This window comes from Vidua chalybeata, chromosome 4 (assembly GCF_026979565.1).
Source record: "Vidua chalybeata isolate OUT-0048 chromosome 4, bVidCha1 merged haplotype, whole genome shotgun sequence".
Lineage (NCBI taxonomy): Eukaryota > Metazoa > Chordata > Aves > Passeriformes > Viduidae > Vidua > Vidua chalybeata.
Genome location: NC_071533.1, coordinates 20283718 through 20308652, shown reverse-complemented (window position 1 = coordinate 20308652; position 24935 = coordinate 20283718). Strand labels below are relative to the sequence as shown.

Genomic DNA, 24935 nt, shown 5'->3' with positions numbered 1-24935 from the left:
AATGAAGCAAAGTGGAGGAGTGTTTTATAACATCCTTAGTTAAAAACTAGGATGGACAACACAAAAATACACACCGTATTTTCGTAAAATACTGTAAAAGCAAAAGAAGATAGTGGAACAAGATGCCAAAGAGAAGAAAACCAAAAGTAAAGCCTAATTTTATTTATGGAAATTACTATATTCACACTAAGAACAACTGAGAAGTGGAGTAGAGAATTGAGAAATGTTTTGTAAGCAAAATTATTTGGACACTCAGGAAATAGTGTAATAAGGAATTTGCAAAATACCAAGGCAGAATGTTTATTTTTTCCTGCAAAACAGTAGAATTTTTGTATATAACCTTTTAGATTTTATAGCATGCTCTTCACAGTTGTTTGTACTTTATTATTAGCACAGTATCAAATATCTTCAACCTGGAGTTCTCATTAAGCGATTAAAGAACCTCAAGAAAAAATGATACATCTCTTGATTGTGACAGATTGCTAATAGCATTAAGCCATAAAAGAATTAGTGTTTATTACAGTGCAATATGTATTTCCCAGCAAAAGTATGAAGAAATGCCAAAGAAATATGAGCTATTTCAAAGACAAAACCAAAACCAACAGGCTCATCTTGGAACACAGGATTTTTATTAACAAATAAAATTTCAGCAGCATGAAATGAAAAAACCTGTAAGAGCCCTTTATGTTCATTTCAAATATGGAAATATATGAATGTGAACCTCTACAATAAGGTTTAAAGTTAAAAGTCCGTACAAATATTCAAAAATAATATTTCTTTCCATAAAACATAGAAGGAAAAATAATGCCAACTAAAACCAGGAACAAACAAATGACCATTAAATGATACCAATACAATCTCACAGAACTGTTTTACAAACTGCCATAACTCTTCAGAGTAATCTACAAAAATTATTTACCCAATAATCTGATTTAAAAAAACAACAGAATGCTGCTTGATATTCTTCAAACACAACAGTGTTCTCACCTAAAGGCTACATATCTGTTTTTTGTCAGTGCAAAATGACTGAATTTGAAACAATCAGATTCTTACTGCACAGGAGTTACAAAGCCTCAAAATAATTAAAAAAACAACAGAAAACAAATCAGAGGATGTGTAGTACTAAAGTCAAAGGTTAGGGTTGTGCCTTGGCAATTCTTAAATATTACAAAGTATTTGCCTGTTAGATAAGAATGAATTTAACCAATTCATGACTTTGTAGAATAAAACCATTAAAATCACTAATGAACTTGTTTAATCAGAATTTAGATAGATTTTACAGCTTTCTTTTCAGACCATTCCTTGAGGCAAATACCTTCACTGTTGCAAATTCTGCTCCAAGTTGATTTTTAAGTTAAGGTATCTTTTAGTAAAAATATTCTCATTTCTTTCCTTTTAAATCTAAGTTACCATCTAAATCAGCAAAGTGATCTGGACTGACTGGAGTGTGTTCAGTAAAAAAGATTTACCTTGTCTCCCACAGAACTTTACTCTTCAACACTCTTCAACAGTGCATTACATATACTTTACCTTCAAGTTAATATTTTTCCCCTTTTTCCCATCTGTGTTGTTCTTTTAGTCTCTAATTTAAGTAATCTCTACAGTATTGACAATTATATTAAAAAAAAAAAATCAGAAGTATATAACAAATAGCCTTGCTGCATACTGTCATTAAAATTAAATGGATGTTTAGTAGCACAGAATAGAAAATTCAACGTCTTATTAGTTATTAAATTTTTATAGTGGTCAGTAGTTTTAAAAAATATCATCCTGGACAGCAGGACACTCACAGACAAGTTCTAAATGAGGAAATAATATGATATGATAAAAATTCCAATTGTAATACATGGAACAGAACAATTTTGTTTATAGAAAAATGCCCAAAGCTCTCTAATTGTCCTCAGCAGTACTAAAGAACATATTTTCAAAAATAGCCAGAATTTTAAGCAATTTTTTAAATTAAAATTTTAATTATCCCCTTGGCCTAATTCACATAGGCCAAGCTGTTTGTGGGGATGCTTGTATAAAGGTTTTCTCACAAGATCCCTGATCCCTCATTGGAAAGGAAAACCAAAACTGTGATCCTGTTAACCAAGTGCAGCTCTTGATGTAGGGACAGGGTCATGACTCTCTTCAATGTTTTCTCTTTGTTGCCCAACATAAGGGCATTACCACAGTTGCATGAAATAAAATTACATAAAAATGCTCCAGATAGTTAGAGAAGACTGTACAAAGTGCAAGACCTTAGAGATAGAATACTTTCATTTATTCTTTTTGTCTGAATTGTTTCTATGTTACAATGCAAATTGAACTGTTCCACTTACACTTATCCTTCAGATAAAGATAATACCCTGGTAATAAAAGGATGTAAATTCACTCAGATGCTGTTTGATCAAATTATGGAAGTACCCTGAGCCATACTTTGGAGTGTTACGCAAGCATTTTATCTCATGTCTTGTTATTCCAATAGATTTACTTCATAAATATATTACTTCAGTGTTATTTCACAGCAAATGGCTCTGCAGCACCAGCCCTGGAACAGAAAAAGAGCTATTAATCTGTCAGCCTTCACCCTTCCATTAGACTTTTCTGAGAAACAAAACATCTGTTCTCCTCCTACACAGATTTTTTTATATCCTGTTGATCCTCTTCCTTAAAACACATCAGATGCATCACTGATTAAGGACTTTGATTGCTTATATTCTCCTGGCAATATTGGTCATCTCTCTACATATTCTGTAGAGCATGTACTAAAAGATTTTTTTTTTTCACATTCTTAACCATGGAAAACAAACAGATTTTCTTTAAAAAGAAAATAATATTTTGGCAAACAAACCCTAATGGTATGGCTGGACAAGTGACTTTAGTATGAAGGCTGTTTCTTGTATTTTCTACTTATGTGGAGTGTTTGAAAAGTAGTTATATTTAGATATAAGTAAAAATAGTTTTTATACATCATACCTTTCAAACAACAAACATGAATGATATTATGTCATAAAAAATATTTGTGTGTTAGGTTTTTAAAGAAGAGGGATTTGACTGTTTTATGGGATTGCCTACATGCTTAAATTTAAGTAGAGAAGTCTGAACCCTGTTGAAATCAAGTTTAGGTTAGAAAAAAATAAAAGTCCTTTTGTAATTCATATTGAAACCATTATATAAAGTGCATTGACATAAAATAGAAAATTCAAAATAAATTAAAATTCTACTACTACTGTTGATACCTATATGCATTGTAAAACTACATTATTAGGGCCTTTTCAATGTGACAAAAAGCAGGGTCAAACCTGGCAATGTATTTGTCTATGTAGGTGCCTAAGTAAGTCTGACAATTTTTGAGTAGATGCAAATCAGCTGTGACCTCATCTCACCAGCAGCCTACCCAGATGGGCAAGGGACATTTTCTGTGAATGCACTGCATTCTACTGCCCCAACAGCACAGCAGTTCTGGGGGAAAATGTTGAGATATGTTTGAGATATAATAGGGAAAAACGGTGAGATATTTTAAATTTAAAAAAAAAAATCCATTGGAGCCTTCTCGTAGCAGAAACAACACTGAGCTGCAGCCTGTCTCACAGTCATCGTAACTCCATACCTAAGGGAAATGTTCCTGAAGTCCAGAGAGACAGAAACAGTCATGATACAGAATATAAGGAGAAAGTATTTGCCCACTAGAAAAATCTTCTCAGTGGAGTATTTTCTGTTCAACAACCTCTACGTGGATGTAGAAACCAAACAGATGTGATATTTGCCACCTCCATCAGGTTCTCACAAATCCTTCATAGTTAAGATCACTCAGAATAGGTTTTCCATCCCCAGGAAACGCACAGCGACCTCCAGGTATTTTCGTGTTGCGCTGCTTTCAGAGTAGCAGGATTACTTCTGCAGAAAACTTCAACAGCCCTCCCTGTGTGTTTCAAGTACTGGATTGATGGCAAAAAATCCCCAGAACTAGAGGTTATGATTTCCAGGTAACGAAGGCAACAAAAACAATAAATCCAAAAATATTTCACAGCTGTACGGAATGCAAGTGACAGCTGTGGCTAGTGAGAATCACAGATTTATGGGAAACATATGCTGATAAAAGTTTTTTTCTTTTCCTTTTTTATTTTCTTGTCTTTAGATACATGGAGATAAATTTTAAATGTATTTTAAAATAAAAATTAACCAGGAAATCTTTCCAAAATACTTCAATAAGTAAGTTTCTTTTCTACAGACTTTGCAACAACTGAAGATCCTTGAAGGAAGATAATTAAATGCAGATAATTCTCCTAGACTAAAAATACATTGCAAATGTCAAACTCCTCGGGGAGGATATCCAATGTCTTTATACTGTGAGGAGTTGGGATCATATCCATTACAGTGGATAAACTCTCACATCCTGGGAAGATCACCAGAGGGCAAGCAAGTTCCAAACAGAGTTTACAATGTTACAACCAGCACATGGCCTTTTTATTAAAAAAAAAAAAAAAAAAAAACAACAAAACAAACCAACAAAAGAAAAAACAAACAAACAAACAAACAAAAAAAAAACCCAACAACCTTGCAAGGTGTGTTCTGCAGTTGCTGAAATTTCCATATTATTTTAGAAGTGCCTTATGCGGGATATTTTAAAGTCAAGTCCATTTAAAGACAGTTGTGGTCTGCATGATTTGAGGCTGTTCTGAGGAATCTCTGTCAACTTCTTGCTGGCTGAAGAACACTAAGATACATCCTGGAAGCAATGCTGTGTGTTTCTCCCAGCTGGGAGAAGACCTCCATAGATACTTTAAATGTACTTTCTCACACTGTAGTGCCTACTTTGTGTAGAGCAAGCTTCAAACAGCAAACTCTCCCTCCAAAAAAATTCATCAGAGTGACAGTGGTAGAGGCCATAGAACATATTTCATTACTCTACTCAGATACAGAAGTTCCCAATATCTTGACAAACTTATCAACTTTACAAACATCTGTGAGAAGACTCCCCTGTATTTTTTTCTCCAGGTATTTATTTCAAGATGTTGCATTTTGTTAGATGTTACTCTACTTCATTTGTGAACTGTGTAGATGTACAAAGGGGTTTGCAGAGTTTTTTTGCTTTTGAATGTGAAGGGGAAAAAGAAGTGCATTCACCACAGATCATGATTTGATGTTTTTGTTAGATTAAGTAGTTTCTTGTCTTTTTTGTGAACCAGGAAAGATTTCCAGATTTAGAGATCTCCTGTGCATAAACTGAGACTAGATGGATTAAAGGCCACAGTCCCAATCATCAGAGACTTAACTCGGTAGAACCTAATAGAAGTCAGTGTCATACCAATCAAACCAGCGGAGATAGGGCACAACTCTTAGGGCATGTAAAGTACAGTACTGATTTGTAAACACCTTACTTTTATTAGTCTGAAAAGTGTACTGTGTATTTAACAGTATAAAGATACAATAAGTATAAGATACTTATACTGTGCTGTGCTGTGAATCAGCACAGACAGAAATCATTACTTCCAAACTGGCTTTTTGGAAAGGGAAAACCACCACTTTTTATTGGTAATGCACCTGTAATGACTGGAATGAACCTGTAGGACAAACATAAACATTTTGGTAAGCTTTCAAATGCTTATCTAAACATCATTTGAACATCTTAGTCTGGATATACACCCTTTCACAATTTCCAGAAAAAAAAAAGCCACATAAGGAAAACCCATCTAACATTTATGTGGAGGTGTGTGGAATAAAAACCAGTAAGAGTGTGGACTGAAGTAAAGGCATCTATTCTGGCTGTTTCATTTTACTTAGAGAGGGCTGGCATGCCTGAAAAGGTGACAGAAATTTCTGTTGCTGGATGCTTTCATAGGCTGCTAAGTAGCCTACATAGAGGAGAGCTTTGTAGCAAGGTTTCTTTTTCCAGTATGCACAAGCATACAGCTTGAGCTTCATCTACACACACAAGGTATACAAAAACTGCTATCCACTGCTCTGAAAGCCAAACACAAAAACAGTATTGGACAAATGTTTTTCTTCCATCTCAAGAATTTATGACCAGGGCTGGCCCTAGCATTTTATTGTATCTTATGAACATGTCCTAGGCAGGGGAAGTCTAGAGATGATGATAAGCACACTTCAGGTGTGGCTCTGGTAAATTATTAAAAAAATATTTAGGGCACAGATCCAAGGTTTCTTTTGCCAAGTGACTGCTCTAAGAAAGTGGGACAGACACTGCTTCAAGTGGAAACAGTTTTTCTTTGGGGGTTTCCTCCTCCTTAAAATGCCCTCTATCACACTGAAAGACATGGAACTAACAAGTAATTTTAAGCAGAAACTTTGCAGTTACACCTTGTTGTACAGAAAGAGAAAAAAAAAGAAGGGAAGAAAGGTACATCCATGGAAAAAAATAATAAATGCCTTTTTCCCCTGGTGTCATGTCTTTGGATATGTACAGCCTTGGAGAAATGTATAAATCATTTTGTACATGGAACTCTTAAAAAACTAGAGATTTTTTACAAAGAATTCAATTCACTGCAAGAATGTCCACATGCTGTTGCTTTATGATTTCCTATATACATGAGAGGACCAAAGAAAGGACCTCTTTTACAGTTACTGCTGCACTGTACATTAACATGTGGCTAATACCCTTCTCTGGATGAGATTTACACTTAGTATTACAAATAAGATAAAAATGCTGAAAATACTGATACAAAACAGCTTCAAGATGATATTTTAAAAATATCCCTCACTTTTATTGAACTGTTTTTTTCCAGTTTTTTAAAGTTTCAGCTCTATAAAACCTTATCCAAGAAAATAGTAGCATTTGAAATGCTATTTTTGAAGTTAATAGATGGATTTTTTTAATAAAGTGTAATCCAAAAGTCCATTTTCCCAGGAAAAAAACAACTATAGATACAGTTACGTAACCTAAAACTGAAGAGGGTATTTTTTTGTTTTGTTTTTTAAAATGTAGTACAGTACATTTGTATCCTTGATTACACTGTCTGTATAATTTATTTACAGATCGGAAATTGAATTGTATACATCAGCTCTTGAGATGAGCAATACTGAAATGAATTGATAGTAAGAATTAATTGTTCTTTCAGTCTACCATGACTTTAAGATATTGCTAAGAAGAAGAAGAAGAGATTCTGAGTAGTGAAGTTATGTTATTACTATTTTGAACTTGTTTGGTAGACTTAAAATGATGAGTTTCAATGCAGCACTGGGTGTCTTGAATAGCCACAGTTAATTCGGTAAAGCTGTGTTTGCAATTTTTGCACATTCTGTTTCGGCAGTAGCAATGCACACATGAACACGAAGAATTTTGGCAAATGTTTCTTGGTTTCTTGGTTCTTATGTATCCATCTCTGGATACCCAAAATTATCACTACAGAATATTTAGACAAAACCTGCTCTCTTCAATATCAGATAATACAATAAATTGTGCTCTAACAAAAATAAAATCCTCAATACATAGAAGCCTGAAATTTCAGACTGCTGAAATTACTTTACAGAATATCTGCCAAGATAATAGTCTATTTTTTCCTTAGTTTAAGCAAGACTTGTTAATAAAATTTCCTTGTATTAATCCAAATATTAAGTAGTGAAGCAGATATATATAACACTAGGTGAAATTTTGTCTTCATTTCATATAGCCTATGTGACTAAACTTTTAAAAGTTGCAGATTTTTAGTGTCTACAGAAGCCTTATTTTTCATTATATGCTATCTGTTGAGTCACAACGGCTTATTTCTGTGTGTGAGAATCTGCTGCACCCTTGTCTTTCCTTATTAATCACCAGTTAAAGAGAGAAGTGACTTGTCTCAGATCTGCCTCAATAGCACCTAAATGTGCCAAATTATTTTTAAACTACTAACTGCACGTGCCATTACAACTCAAATAGATTACCCTGCATCAGAGAGGATGTAAACCAAGTGTCATGTTTCACATATGCCACATGTTTGGAGTAACTGAGCCCCCCCAAGCCTCTGAGAAGGGAAAACCAGATCTTTTGCAACCGACAGGTCTCCAAGTTCTGTGGCATGGTCAGATGATTTCATACTCCCGTGAGACCAGGCAATAAATTAATCTCACTTGTCTGTAATATGTCAAGACTAACAAACCCACTGAGCTGGTGTAAACCAACAGGTCCTTAAGTGCAGATGATACAGCCCACAGAAATTATGACTGATGCAGGTTGTTCGGCCTGGGTAATAAGATGATTTCTCTTTAGACTTTCACACATTTTTGATTTGGGAAGTGGAATGAAATTATAGGATGAATTACACAGCAGAATGTCACATCGCATCATGAGTGCTACAGTGCCTATAAAGCACAAAGATCATCACAACTTGACATGCCCTCATAGAAAAGAAACACTCAGAGAAATGTAGTTAAATAAAAGTGTGAAGAAGGAAGGGAAGGTTGAGGAAACAAGCTGACATCCTCAGTCTGGGACCCAATTTACAAATACCTGGCAACTTTCTATGAACCTGTTAGAGGTAAATCAATCACTTCCTCCACTTGTAGCATGAGGCACTCATGAAACAAATACAGCAGGAAGTGGTAACACCCTGTAAGTTACCAAATTTCACTGTATTTAAAAGAAATGTGTAAAAAGAAGGTCCTTAAAGATTTCTGACTCCTTATTTCCCTAATCTCTATGAAATTCAAGAGGGTTTACCAATTACTTAGCTATTTATTCCTCACATCTACTTTAACAGTACTATTATTAAACATACAGGTTTTAATTAAGATCATCTTCTAGAACTTCAGGGAATGATAGTGACGTACAGAGGGGTAAAATATATTTAGCCAATATTGGACTAACAGTGCCAGCCAAATGGTCCCCTTTATTAAACTCATGGTTACTTCTGCACAACAAATCAGCCCAGTTATTTAACAATCTCGTTCATTCTTTTGCCTCAGTACAAGGTGGGAAAATATGGAACCTACAAAGTTTTTGTTTTTTTTTTTTTTCACATGAAAGTAGCAGCAGATGAGAACTGAAGACAGAGCTCTAGGTGAGCTTACATCCCTCTTTAATCAACTCTCCTTCCATGGCAAGAAAATAAACACCTTGTTAGCCATCTTGTTGACCTAAAGTCTGTAGCTCTGCCGTGTGTAAATTGTGGTGGAGGAAAACATTTTTTCTGCTGTACATGTGTAAAGAGATGGGTCCCCTCGGGGGCTGTCCGAGTCTCCCTGTGAAGGTGGTGTGCTGCCGAGGCACAGCACTTTGGTCTTTTGGAACTCCTGAGAACACAGGGAAGCCGTCGGCCTTGGATGGTGGCTTTGCTGTGCTGGGGGCTGTGACAGCCAAACCGTTCTGGGTGGCCTCTGAGGCCAGGGTTTCGTATGTGCCTCGGGTGTGCTTGATGGCTTCCACAATCTCCTTCTCTTTCAGAAGGCTGCTCAGACACAAATTAGACAGCTGACAGCTTTTGTTTTCATATGCTGCTGCTTGGTTGCCTGGTGGGTGTCTAAAAGGGTCCTCGGTGGGAGTAAGTGCTGACTTTCTGTCCCTTGTGCTGAGATTTTGGCTCACCGTTCTGATTGGATATGTAGTCTGGGGAAACAAAAGAAGACAAAACAAAAAGTATTAGTAATAGAACACAGTAGAGAAATGGTGTGGAGTATATAAACTACTCCTCACTACACATGTACAGTACACGGGTCTGGCAGATTAAAGTGAAAGATGATTCCAATTGATGGTAAAACTCCCAAAACTTCATTCACATTTAATAGCGCTAGGATTGAAAAATGCTTGCTACAGGTAATGACTTGGGCATTTTCCTTAAAAAAACAGTTTAAATCAAAGGAGGATTTTTTTTTCCCAGAATGTAATAAATGGATAAGAAGTTTCCATGAATTGTAAGCAGATTTTCAAAAGCATTTCACATAATGAAACAAAGAGAATTTTGATTGCAAAGAGTTCAACACTTAATACTCTCAAATCCTTACAAAATATAAAGAACATATTTTGTAAATATCTTTATGCCTCGGTTAAGCTCGGAACACATTCAAGTTTCACTGTCCCTTGAATCCAGGTGTTTTGTTGTGTATTTACAAGTCAAATACATGCTACAGAAGAGCACAAATTTTATTTCAGCTGCCTGGAAAAAAATACAATGTAAGAAGGATTCCAGCAAGTTACCAACTTCAGATACTGTGCAAGCATGTGTGCATCTGATTTTGTTGAAATGATGGTAATTTATCTGTGCATGGCAAATCAGATCACTGCAGACTTTCACTGTGTACCTGGTGTGATGCTTCGTACTGTCCCTAGAACACCTGACTGGGGAGGAGATATTGGTACCTTTTCCCAGGGAATGGTTAAAGCAACTGGTAAATTTGAAACATAAGTCCAATGTGACTCCTTACAGGTTTTCTGCAACAGAACTCTGAAAGGACACAGGAGCAACTTCTTGACATTTACATTGACATACGGGCTCTGATGTTGCAGAACAAAGCTGAGAGAATAAAAAAATACTACCAAGCCTTCCAACAATATTTGGCTAAAAATATTTAATGGTGTGTCCATGATTCTACAGGAAATTCAGATATATTGTTTCAGAATGAATTGTATCACTCCACATGCATTTCTATTTTAAGCAACACAGGAGAATAATATTGTCAGTATTCATAACTCAAATCCTTTTTTTAGTGCAGGCTAATGGTCATGATTCCATGCAGAGCCATATGTAGGTTTGGGTATAAGGACTGCAGTGCATTTTAGGCATCAGAGATGATATTAAAAAAAAAAAAATTATTAGGACCGGAACATAATTTTTTCTCACTTTATTCAGGGCTGATTGCACACAGATTCATAAATGGGAGCAGAACACTTCTGGAAAACATGACTTCCGTTTTTACATCTGCAGCACATAGGCGTTGAAATGAAATTCCATTTAATTCCTAGGGTATCATTCTTGGGAGGACCTGTCTGTAAGTCCAAACATTTTTAATCTATCTATCTATCTATCTATCTATCTATCTATCTATCTATCTATCATTTATTTCCATGCCAGTAAATATAATCTTCATACTGGGGCAAGAGTCAAATTAAATGTCCTGTCAAAAATCCAAGCATTTATTGTAAGGGAATTATTCAGGAGTTACCATATATCACCCTGTATCTTTGAAAACCTAAAGACTGATATAGAACCTTAGAGGAACCTTATGGTGGGACCTCCAGTCTATACTGAACTTCTGGTTAACCCCAGTTTATCCCTCTGGACATTTATGGTCCGCAATCATCTGTTTAAGGACCTTCATTGATGTAACCTGTACAGCCTTCTCCTCTAAGATTTTTTCACTATATTACTTTTACTTTTAGAAAAGGTCTTCCAAATGTCTAAACTGTATCTTTCTGGCTTCAAGACCATTCATTCTCTCTCTCTTTCTCTCGTCAAAATGAAGAAGGAATTGCTGTTTGATCTTGAATATGTGATTATGGCTGCAAAGAATGCTGTCAAGCAATCCTTCAATCCTCTCTGCTCTAGAATAAAAAAATAGCACATTGATTTTTTTCTCATAGGACTCATCTGCTAGACTCTGAGTCATTTACACTTCTCTTCCCTACAGATCCCCTTCAGTAATTCCACTATTTTTTTCTTGAAGTAGAAGGCTCAGGAGTACACTACTCAAGGTAATCCCCCACCATTATGAAGCAGAACAAACACTATTAATCCTATAAAGTACTACTTCATCTGTTTCTTATTAATTACTCCAGTAGGAGGTTAGTAATTTTCTTTGGCAACAGCATGAAATTGTTAATTCATGTTCATCTAGTTGTCCAAAATAGTTTCATGATTTTTTAATGCAAACTTTTATCTAAATTCAGCTGATTATTGTCACCTATTGTTACCTATTGCTTTTTAATTTGATGAAACGCTGTTATGACTATCTAGCACTGAGGTGTTTCTTTCCTCTTCCTTATCAAGGTTTTATTTCACATTAAGTACTTTCAGTTTAGAAAATAAATGCTTGGTTTGTAGGTCTATGACATATTGGCTTCTGGTTGCTGGCCTATGGAGGGAGACAATATGTGTGTATGCACCAATAAATGTTTAATAATATACATGTAGTTAGGGAAGGTCTTAGTTCTGTGAAACTGTAACTTGCTGAAATTCCCCTCCCATTGAATAATTAAACAAATACCAGGTGGTGACAAATTAAGAGCTAATCTACCTACATTAAAACAGCAACAGTAATTCAGAATATGCCATCAGAATTTTAAGAAATTGGTTTGGCCCTGTCCTCAGCCATAAGATAATAAGATGGTTAACAAGGAAAGACAGAGTCTTTATATCAGATGCATAGTTACACATCAAATGAGCAGAGAGTTTAATGAAACACTGCCAAAACCCAACCCTGTTGTTGTTATCTATGATAAATTATTGAAGGACAGCTTCTTATCAGGAAAAGAGAGAACAATTGTCAGATGGGAGTCAGAATCAACAAGAAATCCTCTCCCCTCTTCTCATCCCAATAACACTATTCTCCCTCCAAAATATTGTCAATAAAAAGTCCAGTGCTGCTTTGATTTCCATGCAAGTTACTTTTTGGTAGGATTATAACATTTTTATAAAAATTGCAATGTACAGGATAGAAATGAATTAATTTTTCTTTTGATGAATTCAGGTAATTTAGTTTGAAAGAATGCAGTGCAATCAAATTTTCTTGCTGGTCCATTTTACAATTATTTAAGATCCTTATGAACTGGTCAAAATAAGAAAAATGTCACACAAAAGTAAAAGCCGCACATGCCATACCAAAAAACTCCCAAACCAAACTGACTTTGGAAAAAGTTAAACACTTATTTTTAACCTATTTTTCCTTATCTTCCTGCACACAATCAACACAAATTTCCCAGCGCTGAACTTTCAGGTACCAACTGCATTCTCTGAGCATTAGACATGAGCGAGCAAAGCCACAATCCCAGTGCATCTGTTGGCCAATTCCAAGGCTGAGTCCTTGTCCAAAGCTGAAGGTGGCTTGGTGCCAGTCATGCTCCAGCCCAGCCTAGAGCAGCTGCAGGGCTGCTGTAAACTGCTGCTTGGCAGAGCTCCAAGGAGCTGAACTGCCAGCTGGTGACTGCTGAAGCAAAAAATCCATTCATCTTTTTCCCTTTTATTTTTCAGTAGCTCAGCTAGAACCAACAATTTCTCTGCCCCAGAAAACCCCAATGCCACTCTATAATAGTCTGCCTAACTGTGGACTCAGGAAATGGGCTGCAATTAGGATGCAAATGGGGTTCTGAAATTTCTTTCAAAAGGAGCCCATTTTAAATATATGCAGCAGAAAGAAAAGACCTCCTTTGTTGTTTCAAATATGTCTTAACTTTTAAGCAAACATCTGGATTTGAATTTCCCGATCATATTAAACACACTCACAAGAAGTGCATGCCTTCATGCTTGAGTCTAGTTCTCAAAAAGGAAAAAAAAAATTTATTAAAATCTGATTGGCTGTACAATTTTAGTCAGTTTGTATCATGATTACTTCTGTTTTAAGGTACATAAGTGTGGTGTGTTTTATATGAAGTTCATGTCTGCCCCCTGTTCTCCTCCTTAATCCCCTCCTCTCCCAAGCTGCCAATCTTCCCCAAGTCCTCCCTAACCCCCTCCATTTCAAGTTGTCAGTCCTCCCTTTCCCCACCCCTCTTCTCCAGAATGTTCCTTGTCAATCCTCCCTATCCTTACCCTTCTTTCCAGAGTGTTCCCTGTCTATTTTGTTATACTCGACACCCTATTTGTTACTTTGTGTTATTCCACTCCCCTACTTCTCCTGATAGGTTTATAATAGTTTAGTCCCACCTTAGACCACTCCTCAGCTTTACCCTCATTGGTTAATGTTCCTGCACCCCTCCTCCTGAGTTACTGTATAAAATTTCTGTTCACCCCCCAAGTCTTGTCTTGGGGCTCCATCTCGTCCATCCCATAAATACACTCTGGTTTCCCCCAAGACCCGTGTCTTCGTTATCTGTCCCTGCGCCGAACCTGCCGATAGCTGGGATTGCAGAACTCGCAGGGGGATGGTCGCACCCTTGCTCTCGCCGCCCAGCGCGCCCTGTGACGGCGCGCTGCAACACATAAGTGTGAGAAAGTTCAAAATAATTTAGGTTTGATCATTCCACACTAGCACTAAATAAATTAGGATTGAACCAAAATGGGAACTTAATATTCTTAAAATATTCTTTCCATAATTTTTGAGGGTTCATTTTTGTGATTGTAAGTCTAATAATGTTTTCTTATATTAAGGAAAAAACCCAAGCCCCTTCAACGACCCAGTGGTAAGTAATGAAAATGTACTACTTTTATAGAAAGCTCCAGAATGAGACATTATAAACAAAACACTGCAGCCATTCATCACTTTCCATTTTCAAAGCCAATGAGTGAAATATGACAAGAGTTAACAACAAGACAACACTGCTGCAGGACATTTGAAAATTAATATTGTTTCTGACTGTCTGGTGATAAAGTACTAAATAAAAGTGACAGGAAACAACATGAATTACAAAAACACCCCAAAATGGGTGCAAACTTTTAAGATGTCTGTGTCCAGAGGCATTTGGGAGTCTTAGATGCCTATAATGTAATTTTTCCAAGTACAGCAACTTTCTTAAATACATCATCGTGACAGCAGACATAGAGAATAAAACCAAACAAAACATGCTCTCATCAGTGTACCTGCTGCACCCTGACAACCAAACAATGCTGTAGCTCAAGAACATGGTTTTACCACCCAAAGGATTTTACACTTTCAGAAGTGTTAATAGAAGCACACTATAGAGAGCAATTATTCTGACAGGAACCTGAAGACTTTCTGGATTCTGTCATGTTTTCTACTGCTTAATTATTTTGTGTTTGCTGATACACAAAGAATGTAAAATGTGTTCTCCAATCTAGTATTTACTACATGGCCCAGCATGGCTACCTTGGTCCTTGTCAGGTCTCAGCTGGATTGCAGCACCTGCCGCAGAACTGTCCCAGTTTGCAGCCTAGCCCAGAACTCTTAAAATATAAAGCAACATAAAGGAGTACAGACACAAAACAGGTGCTATAGCTCTATATTGCTTTTAAGGATGGGAAGGATGAAGCCTTTCATGATGCTTTTGAATTTATACACCTTTAGATGCCTTTTGCAGTTCTGACAGTTTATAAAAGTGCAGATCTAATTTACCAAAACACAGGTTAACTCAATGCTTTGATATGCCACATCTGTCACTATGTCAGCTTCTTAATTTCTACACCTCCTCACTTTTCTGCTTACCAGTTTCCAGCCTAGAGATGATTCAACACAAAATGTAATTTATCTGCAGCAGGTAATTGTTCTTCGTTCAAGTCTCTTAAAAATCACTCACTCTTATTGATTTCAGTAGCACCTGGACTGAGAGTGTAGCTTTTACAATCCAGACCTTCATCTATTGTACATATGATGCTGCCTTCTGGCAACACAGGACAAATGAAAGAAATAAAGTCCAGCATGGCAAAATAAGGCATGGACTTGTATCAGCAGGTTATGGGTAAGAACCAGCTGCTGATCAATTTGTCAGCTGTATTGTTGTCCTTTATAAAATGAATGCAGTCAACATAAATCACAAACATTTTTCTTTCTGCCTTTTAAACACTTCCATTTCCTTACTGAAAGCAAAAATAATGAGACACTAAAATGTTGCCTCTTTGCCATAAGGCCATTTAAACAAACAGGCAAATGGAATAGAAGTTAACTATAGTGCTAAAAGAATTTTATGGTAGTGAGGATACAATGTAATAAGTAACAGACTGAGTGCTTAAAAAAGATCTTCATCTTCCCACAACATGGAATTATCCTTGACAAATTTTATTTATCTGAGTAATAATACACAGTTAAGACATCAAGGTGTAAAAAACGTAGTGCTGTTTTATAAAGCAGGAAGAAAACAGCAAAGAATTTCCTATTAATTTCTAGTAACAGGAAATCACTGCTCTGCATTCTCAATACTGCATTTCAAGGGTTAAGTGGAAGATTAAGTGAGATTCTTCTCATTAGTAAAGCTAAGGAGAAGATTCTGCATTTTACAGTTGTTCATCACACCTTCCAAATAAAACAATTGGAACTTTGGAGCTGTTAATCACATTCTTCAAAAATACTACAGAATTCATTTAGATGATACTAAGTACACCTTGTTATACTCTATGGTTAAAAATTTTAAATAACTCAAAAATACTTATGAAAATGAAAGTTACTAAATAGTGTGGATCTTTCAATGACAGAACTACCAAACAGCAGGACATTCTATGTGAAATAACAAATTTTATGTTTCTCAGTCTACATCTAAGATCTTACCCAAGATCAGAAAGTCAAAGCAGAAAAGGTGATGAACTTTTCTTTTGTTGTAGATGCAATGAACTTTTACACACATTTAAAAAATCTGTTAAATCCCTAATATCGGAAGCATCCTGTCTTTAGCAAATACTACCTCCCCTATCTCCAGCAATTCTCATAACAGTTCTGCTTCTACAGAAACTTTAGCATCTTTTTTACTGATCTTGTATACCCTCAGGTTCTTTGGGCAGACATAGCTATTGCAGCCAACAGTGAGGAGACTCTCTTCATTTAGCTCTTTTCATACACAGGTTCCAACTTTGGTTATAGGTAGCAGAGTCTAGAGTAAGATGCCCAAGTCAAACTTGCCCTTGGACCAGGCTGCATTCCAGGGGACTGGATAGGCCCCATGTTCACCCAGCACATTGGGTCTCACTGATTCTATGCAACTCAAGAGAAATTAGGGCCACTTATGCCATGCTTTTAGCTACAGTCATATAAAAAGCCACAGGTGTGTGCAGTCAAGGTCCTCTGTGGCATAACTGATGCTAGTAATTTCAGAGCAAACTCCCTTAGTGTTTCCCAAGACATTATGTTTAGGATAAGAATCCTAATGCTTTGGCATGTGAGGCTGTTGCTTTAATAGCTGGCCATATTATAGGGTCTCAAATCGTGTCTCTGTATATTTTTTATATCATACCTTCTATGAAGAAAATAATCATATATATTTATCTTTGAGTTCAGGACTTTCTTGTCTAGCTTTCAATTAGTGAATGCCACAAATCAGATTTCTAATGAATGTCTGCCTTCTGAAGTAAGCACTACTTGCTTTTTCATAAAAGAACACACAAACCCCAGATGGATTGTACTTAGCCAACACTCATCTTTTTTTCACTACATTATTTAACAACAATAAAAATTCCTTCTATTAAATTTTCATAAATGAGTTCCATAAATTAGCATCCTTACTGTTGAAAGCCATAAGGGCTGAACTTATAACTAACTACAGCAGGGAAAATTGCATACATTGGCAAATGATGATCAGCTACTGTTGTAGCGACCTGAGGGGCGACACTACCCCTCAGGTCAATAAACAGTCTGCAAAGGACAAATCAGCAGACTAATACAAAGGGCAAATTTTATCATGATGACAAAGAAATAAATCCTAATTACCCTTAAACTGACTTGACTTTTTGTTTATATGATGAGATTACTGAGACCAAGACATTTCTTGAGGGGAAAGGGAAAATATTCTTTTTACTTTAATATCTATATATGAGGGCACCTGTTTTAGGAATGAAATATCATAGAGTAGCCAGATTTCTTTAATCCCAAAAGTAAATTTCTGTAATTAAGCCTTTCCTTGTGGCTGGACCAAACAAATAATAACATAACTATAATCAATCCCTAGCCTTAATGTGTTCAGTTTAATGTGTTGAACAAGATGAAGAAACAGACTCCTATGACAGGATGAAGCATCACTATTCCAGAAAGATACTGACTCCCTGCTCAGGATTCAGTCAGGAAAAAAACTGTATGAACTTTACACCATAGGACAATACTCAGTGCATCAGACTTCATTCATAATAGAAAAATGGACCTTAAAAATATTTTCTTCAAAGATCTTACTACAATGGGAATTTATGCTGAGTGAATCATTCCATGCCTAGTTTTTTTTTTTTAAGGCATTGGCAATCTTAGAAATAGCAAAAGAATAAGTAGGATTCTCTTGGAATAGAGAATTATCTCTACTGTTTTTTTTTTTCCTTTTTCTGTTAAACCAATGACCCAAGAATGTTTTGGCCTTGTTGGTACAGAATTGGTTCATATAAATTCTGTTCTCTAATCTCCATCTGTCAGCATCAAATATATTTACAGCAAGAAAATCTTGTCAGAGAGAGGAAAGGGACTCCCAGACAAGAGTTATAAGTAGTTGTAGAGGAAATGTGACCTCCATAAGGATTCCACACAACTGGTACGTGAAAGAGAAGTTGCTTTAACAAAACAGTTTTTGTAGTTGAATGATGTAATCACAGAACCATAGAACGATTTGGGTTGGAAGGGACCTTAAACATCACCTTGTTCCAACCCCCCTGCCACAGTACTACACATCTTCCAATAGACCAGGTTGCTCAGAGCCCTATCCAACCTGGTCCTCAACACTTTCAGGGATGGGACATCCACAGCTTCTCTGGGCTATCTGTTCCAGTGCCTCACTACCCTCTGAAAGAATTTCTTCCCAATATCTAGTCTAAATCTTTTAGTTTAAAACCATTCCCCCCTTGCCCTGTCACTATCTGTGTGTGTAAAAAGTCACTCTTCCTCTTTTTTCTAAGTCCCCTTTAAGTACTGGGATGAGCTGTAAGGTGTCCCCAGAATGTTCCCTTCTCCAGGCTGAACAGTCCCAACTCTCTTACAGGATCTGATCATCTTTGTGGCCCTCCTCTGGATATGCTCCAAGAGGTCCATGTCCTTCCTATGTTGGGGACCCCAGAGCTGATGCAGCCCTGCAGGTGTGGTCTCACCAGAACAGAGCAGAGCAGAGGGGCAGAATCCCCTCCCTCCCCTACTGCCCACGCTGCTTTGGCTTCAGGACATGATCCAGGACACGTTTGGCTTTCTGGGCCATGAGTGCACATTGCTGGGTCATGTCCAGCCTCTCATCCAGCAGCACCCCCCAGTCCTTCTGGGCAGGGCAGCTCCCAATCCATTCTCTGCCCAGCCTGTGTTTGTGCTTGGGATTGCCCTGACCCACATGCAGCACCTTGCACTTGGCCTTGTTGGTCTTCCTGAGGTTCCCAGGGGCTCCTCTCTCCAGCCTGTCTGGGTCCCTCTGGATGCCAACCCCCCTCCAGCGTGGCAGCCACACCACACAGCTTTGTGTGTAGATTATGTCACTTGCTCTTCCAAAAACCACCTGCAACCTTGTTGTAGAAGGTCACCAGATTTGTCAGGCACAATTTGCCTTCAGTGAAGCCATGCTGGCTGTCATTAATCCATTATGTTCTAAAAATATCCAAAACCTTATCTTCTTAATATTTCTAAATTGTCAATAGTTGGTGGTGATAGAAAATTTCCCTTACTGTGTAATTTCAGACAAACCAAGTTTCACATAGGTAAAATAACCCATCAGATAAGTGCACGAAATAACCTCTTTTTGCCTACACTAGTGGCTTACACAAAAGAGAAAAAATATTTCATAGCATTTTTACCTCTCTAAGGATCATTCAGTTCAGCTCTCTTTAACCCAGCTAATGCAGGACAGTGTTCCTTATGAGATATGCTACTCAGTGTCCAGGAAAATTAACTCTAACAAAGTAAAACTATTTAATGTATTTCAAGTGTTTTAAGGCCAGAAAATGACATTATAATCATCTTGTTTGCCCTTCTCTGTAGTGGGAGCCATAGATTTCTCTTGGTGAAATCAGGTAATCTAGAAGAGGGGGTGCAATTACAGCATAATTTAGAAGACCAGAAGTTATGGAGAATGTATTTTATTTCTTCTTAATCTACTAAAATAATTTTAGAACAATGCTTTCCAGGTCCTTACTGGAAATGTTGCTCTATTCTGGTGACAAATCCTACATTAGTATTTGAACAAGAAAAAGTGTGCATATTGCTGCTGACAAAACTGCTGCTAGGAGACAGTGTCCCTACAGAGCAGAGTGGACTAGTATCTAAGACATTTGGGAATATGCAATTCTTGGACAAAGTGCTGATTGGATTTGGAGCTAAGCCAGGCTGGAGACATTTTTGGTCATTTAAGTAGTCAGATCTATGATTTGAAGGCCCTATTCTCTTACATAAATGATTATACAGGATGCATGACCATGAGGAACCCAGTACAGCCTTCAAATGAGAAAGAACCCAAAACTTCAAAAAACCCAAAACCTATAGTACCAAGATCATGTTACTTAGAAAAGTAACTTTCCTTTCTATCTTACTTTCCTGGAAATATGAGGGAAATAAAAAAAGGGCAGGTATTTAAAAATATTCAGCATAAAAGCTCCTTATTTCCTTCAGCACAACTATGTTACACAAACTTAGCAAGGGAAAATTAACAAAAGAAAACAAAACCAAACAAAAACATCCACTGAAATTTTATTTTTTACCTTTCCTTCTGGGAGAACTGACATTAAAAAATTTGGCAAAAATACTGGAATACTTCTGTTGGTTTCTGCTTCTCTATTCCTATGCCTAGCCTAGGGAAAGTTAGCAAGATTATATTTCATATTATACCTCCAGCTACTGTAATGAAGCACATAGGAAGGTACTGCCTGTTACAGTATACCCTTTCTTTGTAAAAGTTTACAATTTCTTTTCTTTACAGCCCATTATGTTAGTTTTTCACTTGAAAATAAAAATAACAGACTATTTGCTCACCACTGTCACCAGGGCTGAACCTTGGAAATAGTGCTTTGTCCTAAGACCAGAAGACTTTACAGCTAAATCTAGCAAGGAATACAAACTTTTCCAAGGGGTGAGTCCTTTCACCAGCTTAAGTGGCATGACCTGCATGGTTTGCAGTCAAACCACTCAAGCAACAAATAGCTCTCAAAACACTCTCTAGAGGAGAGATCTCTGACCTGACTATCAGATTTTCTGCTGCAAACTGAAATCCCTTTGAAGATGAACTCCTCAATTTTGCAGTGTTATTACTGTTGCAGATGTGCTCATTTTCCCTTACCAGTCAAAACAGCATATTTTTAAATGGCTGCTTACGCACAAAGGATCTGTTTAATGTAATCCACAGGCAATGAACCTGTCTTCTGGTTGAGAGGTACCAACAACACTTAAACTGTATAAAAAATTAGCCAATACAAATAAAACTTGAGTCAATATAGCCAGAACTGTGCTTCAGCTCAAGAAAGCTACAAGCTGGATAAGAAAACTGTACAAAGACAGCAAAGCTGTCTAAGGCAACATTTCCAGACACTCCAATTAACTGTAAAGGGAGAGATAAAAGATGAGCAAGGTTTGAAATTCATGGAGGAGGACAATGTGAGTGCACACACTCAACACACACCTTGAGGAATGATAAAAGATAGTCTCACATTTGACTGACATCCACCAACTCCTAAAAACTTATGAAGCACACACAAACAACTCCCAGAATATTCCAAGCTAAAGCAGGCTCTGTAGGCTATGCTTACCACGCACAGGTGATGATTATTTGGGAGGGGGTATCTTACAAGCTGTCTATCTCACCTCTGGATTTCTGCCTCTCAGCCACTGGCAAATTGCTCCCCTCACTTTTGTAAACCTGGCAGGAAACAGAGAATACTCTCTAATTCAGGGCATAAACCCACTCTGCTGCCTCCAGACATTCAGCTAGTGCATGTCACCTACATTTTGGTCTCTTCAACACAATCTCTGTTGTAATGTGGAAGATGTTTAGGGACTAGTTTGACAATTCCTTGCTCTGGTCCCAAAGTAAAAGCCTTTCTCAGCAGTGGAAAGAGAGATTGATTAAGCAGGGTGTCCTGGAGTAAAAACAAGTATGCTGATGACTATACAACTAGGTGTGCTGAAAAAGCACCCTTGTCTTAATAGGAATCTCAAGAAGAAATTTTAAAAAGTGCCATTTACAAACATTTTCCTATCAACCAGAATATAATGAATCAAGTTTTGGGGCACTGGAGCACACTGGAAACCAACTCAGCCTATTTGTCCTAACATATATCTATTTTACATCTGCCATGATAGTCCCAAGATTACATTTCCCTCCAACTGGCTGAGCAATTGCATAGAGAGCCATGAGTAACCTCAGAAAGTTTGGCAAGCAGTAGGACACCCACCGACTGGTACCTGCCATGTGCAATCAACAGTTTCCAGGCACCCTGTCCGAGCAGGCTCAACAGCTCACCTCCATGGCCAAACAGGTTAACAGCTGACTCCTGGCTCTTCATGGAGAGAGGAATACTTACACACTTCTCAGCAGACAAACTGCCATGCTGACATCTGCCTGCATAGTGCTAGGAAAGGAAATGAAATGCAGAAGCTCTACACCAAGCCTGATTATCACAAACCTCCAACCCAGCCCAGCTACCCTGATCAGTTATCCCTTAATGCACTGTACATTGCTGCTTTGGGAAAACTCAGGTGCAAGAAGCATCTCTGTTTGATCTTTCTCTTCCTTGCCCTTCTCTTTTTCCATTTCCTCATTTTTTCTGGAGGCACAGCTACAAGGAAGAAGAACTTCCAGCTTGCAGTTGTTTCTACGCCAAAAATCAATCTGTCCAACAGTCACAGTGACAACATGTAGAGTAATGACAACAGAAAATGTTGAATGTGCCTGAGTGCCAGCCTGCAGTGCAGAGCTGCTCCTGCCTTGAACTCCGAAGAATTTGAACAGCCCTGCCAGAAGAGGAGCAGACTATCAAAGCTGGAGTCATGCTCCTTCTGCAAGCTTGACCAGGGACATGACACCGTGATTCCCCTTCCATGAACTATCCGCTCTTGAAATGTGGGAAAGGCACAGACACTTGAAATCTTGCCATGAGATGCAGTGATCTATGGAGTAAATTGGGTTGCCAAAAACCCCTCAGACTGACTCCTTTGCAAAATGGGTTTGAATTGAAATGGGGATCTTACCTTTTCAAACTGCTTCTTTTTAAATTCAGAAAAGCATATAGGACAACAAGTAATAAGCAGCTGCTGTGGAGAAAGAAAAGCACTTTTAAAGTGCTTTTAAAACACTCCTTTTAATACCTGAAGAGCAATGCTGAAGGTGTATGTGAATATAAATCTTTAAAGGTGAAGAAAAATACATCCCATGCCAATGCAAAAATGAAACTGCTTCTAAATAGCAGAAACGTAAATTCTCCCTTCGCTTCAGAAATTATTTATTTGAAAAAATAGTCTGCATTCAACAAATTAGATTTTGAGATAAGAGCACCATTGCTTTGAAATCATAATGGTGCGTTTATCTAAATTTATGCTGTAAGTTCAAGAACAAACCCTTATGAGACTCTATAACCAAAATAACCAACTGTAAGTTTTCATTAATATTAAAACACATGCTCCTGAAAGCTCTAATAAGGACATATAATATTTTTTTTTCTTTTTTTTTGTTCTTTAACCTGGTAACAATCACCTTAAAATAAGATCAAGCAGACTTGTATGTTAACATGAAGAAAAAAAAATTATACCTACAGTTCAAAATTCCCTCTCTAGGTATAGTAGATATTTACACAGAAAAAATATTATTGATTGTTATTTAAGATTCTGCTTAATAAAAATACTTTACTTCCTCCTTTGAGCTTTTAATATTAAATAGTGTTCAAACAATGTTGGCTAGAACAAACCTCATGAATGTAGAGAAGGAAAAAAACTCACCAAAATGCAGAAAGGAAAAAAACCTTTACCCTAGCGAAAAAATTGATGAATTTCTTACCCACAAGAAGTGTAAAAACAGGTCAGGTCACATTGCACAGGTAGTATTTTCTATAATGTTGCTAGAAATGCTGAAATTATGTATTGTCTGAATTTGACCAATGTAGATGAGAAATATTATATAATATATATATATATGTATGTATGTATGTATGTATAGCCAGTGTAGATGTGAAATAAAAAGCACACTAAATCTAACTAGTCTACAGTGCCATAAACAACACCTATTATATGCTGTTTCATTCTCCTGGGAAAGAAATATATGGTAATTTGCTAAGCTATTTTCACTTTATTCTTAACATTTATGGGTATTACTGGAAGAAAGCAACAACAGCTTGACTTTTTAGCATGCAAAATGCTTGATCTGAAAAAGACACATAAAAGAAAAATATATGCAGCTTCCCATTTGTACTGTGTCAGCAAATTCTTTAACTAGGCATTCTTAGTACAGTATGCTAATCAGAGGTGAATCCTGGTTCTTACAAATTATCAGGGGAAGACGAGGAAATGAGGTATGAGAATGAAATAATTTATAGGAATGAGGTATTAAAAAAAGCCCTTAATGTCCCTATCTTGCCAAGCTTTGTGTGTGTATTTTGACAGATGCAGTGCATTCCAAAGCCTGTTTCAGAAAAGCCCCATATTTAGCCGCTGTGTCTCTGTTCAGGCTGTATTTGCTGTGTTTAACAGTGGTAGTTATTGCTTTGTTCTCAAACATGAGGCTGTAACAGGACGTCTACCAAGCAGGGAATCACCTCAAGCAGGGTACAGCATCCACACAGCATTATTTAAAATTCTACTCTGGGGACTTGGGGTTCTCTACAGGATATTTCTCTTGGGAACCACACCTTTTAAAATTATAGCAACTAAACCAGTCACTGCTGTGCTAGCCAATATGGGGCAGAACTCTCTGTGTGCAAAACTCACCCCTCTGTATTAAGCTTTGTACCTTTCGTGTTTAACTTTCTGCAGCCATCCTTGCTAATTCCCTTGTGCCAGTGTCAGCGTTTGAGTGGCTATGCAGTGAATTAAATAAGGAAGCTGGTGTGGATGAAAACTAAATCTTTCCAACCTCTCTCTATGTGGAAAGCTATTTTTCAACCAAAACAGTTCACTGATCAGATGCTTTTTAGTCACACAAGAAAAGCAGCCAGAACAATCAGCTGAAGAGAAAGAGGGAGACCAAAATTCTATTTTTTTTTTTTTAAATAGAGGCCAGTGATGTGGAAAGTGAAAGAAGGTTATGCAAGAAAGTTTGGTGGAGATCCATC

General features: G+C 37.1%; 1 protein-coding gene across 2 annotated transcripts in view; it reads right to left on the bottom strand.

Moving 5' to 3' along the window:
* Positions 1–8806: 8806 nt before the first annotated feature.
* The window catches only part of CCSER1 (coiled-coil serine rich protein 1), a 603186-nt gene continuing 587057 nt past the window's right edge, over positions 8807–24935 (bottom strand). The window contains exon 10 of one of the 2 annotated variants that reach the window (XM_053941467.1): positions 8807–9529. In XM_053941467.1, the coding sequence (XP_053797442.1) occupies positions 9044–9529 (486 nt within the window). In that variant the 3' untranslated portion in view covers positions 8807–9043. The remainder of the gene's footprint in view (positions 9530–24935) is intronic. The other variant, XM_053941468.1, reaches the window with a different exon arrangement.